General features: G+C 52.8%; 1 protein-coding gene across 2 annotated transcripts; it reads left to right on the top strand.

Moving 5' to 3' along the window:
* The first annotated feature begins 956 nt into the window (after nt 1-956).
* LOC120676547 (delta(8)-fatty-acid desaturase 2-like) lies at nt 957-11,410 on the top strand. 2 transcript variants are annotated; one of them, XM_039957880.1, is made up of 2 exons: nt 957-1,990; nt 9,632-11,410. In XM_039957880.1, the coding sequence occupies exons 1-2, from the start codon at nt 1,917-1,919 to the stop codon at nt 10,950-10,952; spliced, it is 1,395 nt and encodes a 464-aa protein (XP_039813814.1). In that variant the 5' UTR covers nt 957-1,916; the 3' UTR covers nt 10,953-11,410. The 2 variants fall into 2 exon arrangements, with proteins under 2 accessions (XP_039813814.1, XP_039813822.1); XM_039957888.1 differs by having other exon boundaries at nt 957-2,000; nt 9,642-11,410.
* Nucleotides 11,411-11,868: the final 458 nt, after the last annotated feature.

Genomic DNA, 11,868 nt, shown 5'->3' with positions numbered 1-11,868 from the left:
ATTAGAAAAATATGAAACTAGTACCAATTTTTTTCTAAAAACATAAGCTATCAATTATTGCTCCATTTGAATCTTAGTTATTCAAAACTAATAGCTATAACTAGAAGCAACCAAATATTATGAACATAAAAAGAGCTGAATCTGAATAACTATCAAGTATTATGCCATTAGATAGGTTCCATTTTTAGAAAACTTTTGATACTTATTTCATAATTTTTTTTGACTTAAAAATGAATTACTCATGAATTTGTTAGTTTAAAATAGAATACTTTTAATTCTCACAAAATTGAAACCTCCTTCAAAACTATCTAAGGGTTGAATTTGCTCGGTTTCAACAGTTCAGTGACCTCAATTATCCGATTTCGTAGTTGAAGATTGAAAATCATATTTTTGTGATGGACCGGGATAACGCGCGACCTATCGCGAGATAGGCCAGTGCGCGACCTCTCCCCTCCCTTCCAGATTTAGCCACACGCCTCCCACTCGCACTGATGAATGTCACTTTCAAGCAACAGTATGTGAGGGATCCATCCAGATTCCATTTTTAACATGTAGCTTATTCAAGAATATTTTATCTGTTTCATAAAATATCCGTTTTGAATACCGATTACACCGTTGTATTCTACGTGATGAGACGAACAAAACTAGATCTCACTTGCATAAATTTTAAACACGCTTTGCACTGGTAGCAAGTTGCTATTTGTTATACATATAAGTTGCCACAAAAACAAAATGTATCACATATAAGTTGCCGTAAGAAATATTTATAAATTATTATAGAAGAAAGTTGTCACAAAGTATAATCTGTTATACACATGAGTTGCCACACATATAAGATTTAAGTTACTGTAAGCAAAAACTAGCATACACTCATACACATAAAGTTAACACAAAATAAAAATTGTTCTACACATAAAGTTATCACCACAGCAAGTCGATACATATAAATTGCAGGAGAAAAAAAGCAAGTCGTTACATAAATTGCCACATAAAAGAAGTGCGGGCCATAAGAGCGAGTTCGGGTCAAATCAAGGCCACTTATAGATATGAGATTGATCTCGAAATGGAAGGCCATAAGGAATGAAGGGCCGTTGGAGTGAGGTTGCGGTCACGTGGGGTTGTATCAAGGCCACATAACTTGCCATTGTATACATCCTAGCAACTTATATATGTATATTGTAGTAACCTGTTCAATAATCTTCGAATTTAAATTTACCCATAAGTTGCTATTAGTACAAAACATCGTCAAAATATATACAAGTGGGGTCTAGTTTTGTTCGTCTTGTCGTCTAGAACACAACGGTGCAATCGGTTGCCAAAACAGAGATTGTATGGAGGAGATAAAATATTTTTTTAGCCTAGAAAGGCTTTGGAGCCCACTGTATTATGGTGAAGAATATGCGGATGGAGGTCTTATTAGGAGGATAGATGGAGGTATTATACAGCGACCAGTTGGCGGTTAGACTTTTTTAAAAGTGTAAATTGAACTTTATCTTAAAATAAAATTAAAAAAATATATGGCCCAAGATTGTCGCACGGCCCGACACCGTACCGGGCCAGGCTGGGCCAGCCAAACCGAACCATTAGAACCCAATAGTTGCAGCTCTAAAAATTCGTCAGGAACGTTAGGAAAGGAATTTATTAGGGAAGAAAGAGGTTCTCGCGTCCACCATGAAAACAGCCCATCAGAGTAGACAGCGAGACGACAGAGACCTTCACCACCGCTTCACGCGCGCGCACGGATATTTTCCCTTTTCCCTTGCACACAACAGATATTTTCCGCTTCAAGAGGGGCGCTGTGGATTTTGCTGACTTCGCTTCAGCAAGTCAGAGAAGCAAGAGGGGAAGCGAAGATCCGATCTCCCCCCGCCTTTCCCCTCCCCCCAAATCCACACCATCCGGGCCGCGGCCGCGCCATGCCGCCCTCCGCCGACGCCATGTCGGCCCCCGGGGACGCCGCCGCCGCCGCCGCCGCCGACGTGCGCATGATCTCCTCCAAGGAGCTCCGCGCGCACGCGTCCCCCGACGACCTCTGGATCTCCATCTCCGGCGACGTCTACGACGTCACGCCGTGGCTGCCCCACCACCCCGGCGGGGACCTCCCGCTCGTCACCCTCGCGGGGCAGGACGCCACCGACGCCTTCGCCGCCTACCACCCGCCCTCCGCGCGCCCGCTCCTCCGCCGCTTCCTCGTCGGCCGCCTCTCCGACTACACCGTCTCCCCGGCCTCCGCCGACTTCCGCCGCCTCCTCGCGCAGCTCTCCTCCGCGGGCCTCTTCGACCGCGTCGGCCCCACCCCCAAGGTCCAGCTCGCCATCATGGCCACGCTCTTCTGCGCCGCGCTCTACCTCGTCCTCGCCTGCGCCGCCGCCTCCGCGCACCTCCTCGCCGGCGGCCTCATCGGCTTCATCTGGATCCAGTCCAGCTATATGGGCCACGACTCGGGCCACCACCGCATCACAGGCCACCCGCTCCTCGACCGCGTCCTCCAGGTCCTCTCCGGCAACTGCCTCACCGGCCTCAGCATCGCCTGGTGGAAATACAACCACAACACGCACCACATCGCCTGCAACAGCCTCGACCACGACCCGGACCTCCAGCACATGCCGCTCTTCGCCGTCTCCCCAAAGCTCTTCGGCAACATCTGGTCCTACTTCTACCGCCGCACTCTCGCCTTCGACGCCGCATCCAAATTCTTCATCAGCTACCAGCACTGGACCTTCTACCCCGTCATGTGCGTCGCCAGGATAAATCTTCTCACCCAGTCCGCCCTCTTCGTCCTCACCGAGAAGAGGGTGCTGCAGCGGTTCGTCGAGATTGCCGGGGTAGCCGCATTCTGGGCCTGGTACCCGTTGCTGGTGTCCTGCCTGCCCAATTGGTGGGAGAGAGTAGCGTTCGTACTTTCCAGCTTCGCAATCTGCGGGATTCAGCACGTCCAATTCTGCCTCAACCATTTCTCGTCGGAGGTGTATGTCGGACCGCCAAAGGGGAATGACTGGTTCGAGAAGCAGACGGCGGGCACGCTCGACATCCTGTGCTCCCCGTGGATGGATTGGTTCCATGGCGGCCTGCAATTTCAGATTGAGCACCATCTCTTTCCCCGCCTACCTCGGTGCCAACTTCGGAAGGTCGCGCCCGCTGTGCGTGATCTTTGCAAGAAGCATGGGCTGCCGTATTCTGCAGCCTCATTCTGGGACGCAAATGTGCTTACATGGAAGACACTGAGGGCTGCTGCATTGCAGGCTAGGAACACCACAAGTGGTGCCACGCCGAAGAATTTGGTCTGGGAGGCTGTGAACACCCATGGATAAGTGGGAGGAGGATTGGAGTTTGAGGCAACTGGTGGTGTTGACTCTTGTATGCATGCAAGTATTTGATTATTTCTCAGTTGTTTAGAGAGATTAATCATTACCCGCTGGAGTCGGGTCGGAATTTTTCGTGTTGGCCAGTGACTGTCTGTCAATCCAGTGGAAGGGTGAGTTCATCCTTCAATTGTCTGGTTGTTCACCAGTTGTTCTGTTCTCCCTATCATGGTAACTATATTATATTCCTTGCATTAGATTATGAAGCTCCTTTTAAGATCATGCCCATTCGATTTTGCTTGCACTGTCAAGATTGTGGGTAGCTTACCACAACTCGTTTGGGACAAAAGGCTATGTTGTTGTTGTCGTTGTCAAGATTGTGGGTGTTTGATGTTCATGAATCTGTAAGCTTATTGAACGGCGGGTAACATTGTGTGGTACTCCTGTATTTTCTCGGTTGCTATGGCAGCTTGAAACTAGTATGTATATGGCAAAAATCGATTCATCCATATTCCTACAGCATTCCCATGTACTGTACTTGCTTATACTTTTGCCTCTAGGATGGCAGTCTGAAGTAACTTATAGTAATACCTCTTTTTCTGAAGATTTGTTGGGTGCTTGTTGCCAGAATAAGTTTCTCTGATCAATGAATGACTCAATCTTTCTCTCTCTCTCTCTATATATATATATATATGCATAAACAAGCCACTATATTTGATATGTTTATCAGAGTATACTCAGTTAACCACTGAACCTTTCTATATGCTATGCATAAAGAATCAGCTATAGTTTCAGCATGCCCAGCCACTGCTATGGTGACTACCATTAGACATAATCATAACCTGGACATGATCGACAGATCTACCATTGCCTGTCAACGTGCATTGTGCTTCTTCACCATCATGCACCTGCCCTGTGTCCGGACCAGCTTGCAGTGCGCTCTTGTGTTTGTTGTCCGGTTTCCGGGATAAGCCCCCTGGGTTTCTGGATCTTGGACCATCCCCTGTCTGTCTGTTTGATTCTTCAATTCTCAATTGTGGTTCAGAGCTGCGGCACATGTGAGATGTACCGGCGTGCTCGCGGCTCCTGTCTTTTTGCGTAACAGAAAGGGCTGTCTGACATGTACGTCGGAGGTCCACGTCTGGCTGTCATGGTAAAATTAGTCCTTCGCCAGACAGGCATACAATGTTTCCGAGAGGGAGGGATGGAGGTAGTGGTAGCCATGTTTTAGTCCTTCGCCAGACAGGCATACAATGTTTCCGAGAGGGAGGGATGGAGGTAGTGGTAGCCATGTTGATCTAGCAAGGCTGTGTTTAGTTCGCAAAAAAGTTTTAGTTTTGGTATCGTAGCACATTTCGTTGTTACTTGACAAATAATGTCTAATCATGGACTAATTAGGCTAAAAAAATTCATCTCGTGCTAATCAGTTAGACTGTATAATTAGTTATTTTTTAACTGCATTTAATGTTACATGCATGTGTCGAAAAATTCGATGTGAGGCGTATAAAATTTTTTGGGGACTAAACAGGGCCCAAGGAGGATCTTCACATGAATACTGCCACAAAAACCTTATAGCATCTTTCAGAATTGCGGCAACAACAATGTGCCCTAACAGGCGAGCTAGGAAATGGAAGATCTGCTCGGACTGAATGGTAGTGGCCTATGCTTAACCTGGTAAGGAAATATTGCTCGGGGTTCCATCAAACAGGAGTAGGGGAGTGCATGATTATGTTCATCAGATGGTGATATGATATATACCATGCCACGCTCTGCTGTTGCACGTCGCAATCCGCAAATCTGCATTCCTTTTCTGTTGCACAAACAACAAAATGGTTTGTTAGCATACATCATGATATGGAACATACATTATAATTAAACATAAGTCATTATAATACTATTAGTGTGAACAGGTCTCTACCTTTGTTTTGCCTCTATACCATGGACCACCAGCAGTAAGCAAGTTGAAGCCAGGAATCATCGGGTTGATTCGTGCAGCTGCCAAGACCAAGAGCATCAGCACTATCGTTTGTCGACGCCTCTGCTAAAGAAGTTTGAGGCTGCGAAGAGGCATCCATTCCTTACATTATTCTGAACCAATCTTGGAGCGATCACGTCCACTTCTCCCTCTTATTCTTAGCGAGAATCTTTCGTCTTTTTTCCTCGTGCCCTTGGAGTAGCAGGCAGAGGGCATCCTATCCGCGGCCCCCAACGAGGCAGTGGCTGTACTTGCAAGATTCCCATGTGACTCAGCTCTCCGCTCGTGATATCTCAAAAACGAATCCTGAGCCAAGCTCAGGCACATCATTGGGCCACGTCGCCACTAAAACCTTGACCGTCGGATCTTGCACGTAGGGTTAAGATGCTGGAACGGCCCACTGCCGCCGCCCCGATCCGTTGCCCCCTGAAATCCCCCCAGGCCTGCTAATGGGTCCAAATCCGCCCCTAACTCACCTCAACCCGCAACTAGATAGTTAATTAAACCAACCCAACTCGACCTAGATATGTAAATATAAATTTAGTACCCGCCCCGCTCCGCCCCAAAATGCGGGTCATGCCATGGGTCCAATGAAGCTAGGGATCAGCGGCTCCACCAGACAGGTCAAGGCAGGCCAGCGGCCTTGACCCGGGGCGAGTGCGCGCCCAGAACGCGCGTGCCAACCCAACTCAACCCAGATATGTAAATATAAATTTAGTACCCGCCCCGCCCCGCCCCAAAATGCGGGTCATGCCATGGGTCCAATGAAACTTGGGATCAGCGGCTCCACCAGACTGGTCAAGCCAGGCCAGCGACCTTGACCTGGGGCGAGTGCGCGCCCAGAACGCGCGTGGGCGCCCACGGCGCAGCTGGCGCGCGCACGGTGCAACGCCCACGACACGGCAGCGACGGCGGACGGCGGCACGGCGAAGCAGAGCGGGCAGGGCTGGGAGAGCGCGTGCACTGCGTGGTCCAAGGTGAAGCAAAGCTCACCCGAGGCTTTAGAGAGGAAAACGACGGCGAGGTGGCGACACGACGAGCTGAGGCGGCGGCGGATGGCGAGCTCTGCTGTGACATCCCGAAAAATTACCAAATCAAATCACGCGCTAAATTATTTCAAAATCTCTTTTTAATCGTTGAGCTCAATCCATTCAAAATCGTTTCCCCGCCCGATCTCCCGAAAAACCGGTCCCGACACCCGAATCCAACAGCTGTCCCGTCTCTCTGTTCCTCCTCGTCCCGTGTGCCACGCCCGATCGGCGTGTGTGCGCGACCGGCCGCGGTCACCGCCGCGAAATCCGCCGAGCGATCTCTCTTCTCTCTCTCTCTTTCCCCTTTTTCTTTTTCTTTTTCTCCATTTCTTCTTTTTCTTTTTCTTTTCCTTTTTCCAATTTTCTTTCCCCTCCCTATCTCTCCCCTTCTCCCCTCTCCTCTGCCGCGCGCTCCCGAGCGCCGCACCGCTCGCCGACCACCGCCCCCACCCCGGCCTGCGCCACCGCCACGACCCGCTCCCGTCCACGCGCACACGCGCACCCCTACTCCCGGCCGTCCCCACGCGCGACACGCGCACGCGCGCGGCCCTGCCCACGCGTGCCTCACGCGGCCACGCCGCTCGCCGCTCGCAGCTCGACGCCGGTCGCCCCCTGCCACCCCGCCTCGCCGTGCCGCTCGCCTACCTCGACGCCCGGACTCCCACGACCGCCAGCGAGCAGGGCCACGTGCGTGCCCCGTCCTCGCCGCCGGCCGCTCCTGTGCGCGCCCACGCGCAGCACGCGCGACACTGCTCGTCGCGTCGTCCGCCGTCAAGCACAGCGCCGCCTGCCCCGCTCGCCGCGCCTGCCCGAGCTGTCCCATTGCCCTACGACCGCCTCGCCGCCCATGCGCCGCTCCGCGACACTCGCAAGCGGCCGAACGCCATTAAGGCGCCCCGTTGAGCTCGCCGGCCGCCGCCACCGCCTCGCTCCTCCTCCACCGACCTACTCCGCCTATAAAGAGGCTCCCCGCGCAGCTCATCTCCCCCATGACCTCCGCCGCCGCTCCTAGCTCCCTCCCCAAGCTCCCACCGCCGCCATCGCCATTGCCGCCGCCTCCAGGATGCCGGCCACCGCGGAGCCCCCTTCCTCGCCGCGCCCCAGCCCGAGCCAAGGTAGGGGATAGAACCGCCTTGGCTCCCTCTCCCCTTTTCCCTCTAGCTCCGGCCGCCGCCAGGCCCTACAGCGCCGCCACCACACCGGCCAGAGACGGCCTCCGCCTGCCGCCATGGCTCCCCTCCCTGCGGACCTCCTCCCTCGAAATCGAGGTGGGGGGGTTCGAACCCCCGCGCCTCCATGCCCCTTTTCCCCCTCCTCCCATCCGCCACCATGGCCCAGGGCCGCCGGCCAGGCGCCGCCGGCGACCACCCCTCCCCTCCTCTATTTCCGTGGAGGGAGGAGGGAGCAGGTGGCTTTTTGCCACAAAACCCCCTGCCTTTTTCTCTATTTGTTTAAGAGCCCTCCCACCCATTAGCATTTTTACAAATTAAACCCTTCCCTTTATTATATTCAAAAAATTAAATCCTTCCCTCATATAAATATATTTCTAAATAAACCCCTGACCTTTTTCAGAATAACCCTGATAATTTCTAAAATACCAATCAAGCCCCTGCCTTCTCAAAAATAGTTACAAACAGGTCCCTGACTCTTTATTTAACTCCTAAACCTTTATATAACCTATCATTTCATGCGCCAAACAATCTCCGATCGACCTGAAACTTTACCACGCCAATCCTAACATAGTCTTGGCCATGCCATTAGGAAACCGCCCAAAAATATTACTCCTATATCCATATCTTAATTGTTCCCGATTCGAGCTCAACGATAAAACTTTTATTTCTTTTTCTTAATTGTGTGTTTGTTTGTATGCGTCATAGATCTCGGTGTGAACGAGGGAGAACCCATCGATGAGCAGTACTGCGAGCAAGCGAACGAGGACCAGTTCCACGACCCCGAACCTGAAGGACAGTACCTCGATCAGGACTTCCCGGAAGGCTTTGAAGACGGCAAGTTCAATCCCGCCCTTTGATGCATGTTTTGTCCTAGTTTTTATAAACACAATCCATTGGCCTATTTTATAAAATTGCATGTGTTTTGCCTACAAAAAACATGGTTGGATAGCCACCCCTTGATTTGTTATAACCATTCCTTGACCACCTAGATTAATGTCTGAATATGATTTGTTTGGACATTAATCGCTGCTAGAGTGCTTAGGACCTTAAACACCATTTGTTTTATAAAAGGAAAATGTGTGAGTGTGTGGGAAGGGAAAAATGTGGAATTTCGAAAGATGAGAGTAGACGAGATGGATGGCACTTCTGTGTGATTTGCCAAATGGTGTGCTCTAATCTGTGTGGTAGAGCAAGGAAGGGAGATATCCATCTTGTCAAAATTAAGAACCGAGTTGGTGTGTCATCTCGTGGGTGGGGAGGCGCCGGTGAGGGAGGAGGATGGAGGACGCGCGTGTCGTCGGGCTCGTCCCCTGCCGCCGCCGCCGGGCTTGTCCCACGCCGCCGCCGCAAGCAGAGGTGGGCGGGGCCGGCGAAGAGGGGGCCCTGCAGAACGGGTAGGACAAGGAGCTCGCGGCCGGCCCAGCTCGCCACGCCGCCGCGGCCGCCCGTCCCAGCTCGCCATGGCCGGCGCGAGCGGAGGGAGGGAGGGAGGGAGGAGGGGCGCTGCGAGCTTGGGGGAGGGAGGGAGGGAGGACGTGAGGAGGGAGAGGCCATCCCGCGTGCTGCCCTGCGCCCTCGCCCTTGGATCCGGTGCCGGGGGCGCTCTCGGCCTCCGCGCCTGCCGCCATGGCCATTGTTGGCGCGTCTTTGGTGCTGAGTGGCTTTGGTGCTAGAGGTAGGGGACAGAGCTGACGTGTGAGGCCCACATGGAAGTGAGATGAGCTGCGGGACCCAGCTGTCGGAGAGAGGGGAGAGAGGAGCAGATCAGGGGCAGGAAGGACATTGCACTTGAGCCTGCTGACCGGGTGCCAGCGCGTGCAGCTGGCGTGGCGTGCCACATCAGCAAATGTGGTAAAAATGAAATTCAAACTTCTCTCCGCTGATATAGTTGTAGGTGTCATTCTAAGAGTGATAATCTGATAAGTGACATTCGTTATAATGGTAAAATTGTAAAAGCCCCGGCACACCAGTACCTCTCCTTCGAGAGGGGAAGGGAAGATCTGATCTCCCCCCACCACCCCTCCCCGCCTCTCCTCCTCCTCCCCCCAAATCCACACCACCGCCGGCCCATCCGGGCCGCGGCCGCTCAATGCAGCCCTCCGCCGATGCAATGCCGGCCCCCGGGGACGCCGCCGCCGACGGGCGCATGATCTCCTCCAAGGAGCTCCGCGCGCACGCGTCCCCCGACGACCTCTGGATCTCCATCTCCGGCGACGTCTACGACGTCACGCCGTGGCTGCCCCACCACCCCGGCGGGGACCTCCCGCTCGTCACCCTCGCGGGGCAGGACGCCACCGACGCCTTCGCCGCCTACCACCCGCCCTCCGCGCGCCCGCTCCTCCGCCGCTTCCTCGTCGGCCGCCTCTCCGACTACACCGTCTCCCCGGCCTCCGCCGACTACCGCCGCCTCCTCGCGCAGCTCTCCTCCGCGGGCCTCTTCGACCGCGTCGGCCCCACACCCAAGGTCCAGCTCGCCATCATGGCCACGCTCCTCTGCGCCGCGCTCTACCTCGTCCTCGCCTGCGCCGCCGCCTCCGCGCACCTCCTCGCCGGCGGCCTCTTCGGCTTCATCTGGATCCAGTCCGGCTGGATGGGCCACGACTCGGGCCACCACCGCGTCACGGGCCACCCGCTCCTCGACCGCGTCCTCCAGATCCTCTCCGGCAACTGCCTCACCGGCCTCAGCATCGCCTGGTGGAAATGCAACCACAACACGCACCACATCGCCTGCAACAGCCTCGACCACGACCCGGACCTCCAGCACATGCCGCTCTTCGCCGTCTCCCCAAAGCTCTTCAGCAACATCTGGTCCTACTTCTACCGCCGCACTCTCGCCTTCGACGCCGCATCCAAATTCCTCATCAGCTACCAGCACTGGACCTTCTACCCCGTCATGTGCGTCGCCAGGATAAATCTTCTCACCCAGTCTGCCCTCTTCGTCCTCACCGAGAAGAGGGTGCCGCAGCGGTTGCTCGAGATCGCCGGGGTAGCTGCATTCTGGGCCTGGTACCCGTTGCTGGTGTCCTGCCTGCCCAATTGGTGGGAGAGGGTAGCGTTCGTACTTTCCAGCTTCACAATCTGCGGGATTCAGCACGTCCAATTCTGCCTCAACCATTTCTCGTCGGAGGTGTATGTCGGACCGCCAAAGGGGAATGACTGGTTCGAGAAACAGACGGCGGGCACGCTCGACATCCTGTGCTCCCCGTGGATGGATTGGTTCCATGGCGGCCTGCAATTTCAGATTGAGCACCATCTCTTTCCCCGCCTACCTCAGTGCCACCTTCGGAAGGTCGCGCCCGCTGTGCATGATCTTTGCAAGAAGCATGGGCTGCCGTATTCTGCGGCCTCATTCTGGGACGCAAATGTGCTTACATGGAAGACACTGAGGGCTGCTGCATTGCAGGCTAGGAACGCCACAAGTGGTGCCGCGCCAAAGAATTTGGTCTGGGAGGCTGTGAACACCCATGGATAAGTGGGAGAAGGAATGGAGTTTGAGGCAACTGGTGGTGTTGACCCTTGTATGCATGCAACTATCTGATTATTTCTCAGTTGTTCAGAGAGATTGATCATTACCCGCCAGAGTCGGGTTGGAATTTTTCGTGTTGGCCAGTGACTGTCTGTCTATCCAGTGGAAGGGTGAGTTCATCCTTCAATTGTCTGGTTGTTCACCAATTGTTCTGTTCTCCCTATCATGGTAACTATATTATATTCCTTGCATTAGATTATGAAGCTTTGTTTAAGATCATGCCCATTCGATTTTGCTTGATCTGTCAAGATTGTGGGTGTTTGATGTTCATGAATCTTTGAACGGCTGGTAAAATTGCGTGGTACTTCTGTATTTTCTTGGTTGCTATGGCAGCTTGAAACTAGTATGTATATGGCAAAAATCGTTTCATCCATATTCATACAGCATTCCCATGTACTGTAATTGCTTATACTTTTGCCTCTAGGATGGCAGTCTGAAGTAATTTATAGTAATATATCTTTTTTCTGAAGATTTGTTGGGTGCCTGTTGCTAGAATCAGTTTCTCTGATCAATGAATGGCACAACCTTTCTATATATGCATAAAAAATCCACTATATTTGATATGTTTATCAGAGTATTTCTATATGCATAAAGAAGCCACTATAGTTTCAGCATGTCCAGCCACTGCTATGGTGACTACCATTAGACATAATCATAACCTGGACATGATCTACAGATCTAACATTGCCTGGCAACGTGCATTGTGCTTCTTCACCATCATGCACCTGCCCTGTGTCCGGACCAGCTTGCAGTGCATTGCTCTGGTGTTTGTTGTCCGGTTTCTGGGATAGGCCCCCCTGGGTTTCTGGATCTTGGACCATCTCCTGTCTGTCTGTTTGATTCTTCAATTCTCAATTGTGGT

Source organism: Panicum virgatum, chromosome 2K, assembly GCF_016808335.1.
Source record: "Panicum virgatum strain AP13 chromosome 2K, P.virgatum_v5, whole genome shotgun sequence".
Classification (NCBI taxonomy): Eukaryota; Viridiplantae; Streptophyta; class Magnoliopsida; order Poales; family Poaceae; genus Panicum; species Panicum virgatum.
The sequence above is the reverse complement of the archived record's forward strand: the minus strand, read 5'-3'. Positions and strand labels throughout refer to the sequence as shown.

Excerpts from the sequence above, each read along its gene's own strand:
- LOC120676547 (XM_039957880.1), top strand. The coding sequence starts at position 1,917 with ATGCCGCCCTCCGCCGACGCCATGTCGGCCCCCGGGGACGCCGCCGCC. Across the intron at positions 1,991-9,631 it reads GCCGCCGACGTGCGCATGAT|CTCCTCCAAGGAGCTCCGCG; the intron begins CTCCTCCAAGGA and ends CGGGCGCATGAT.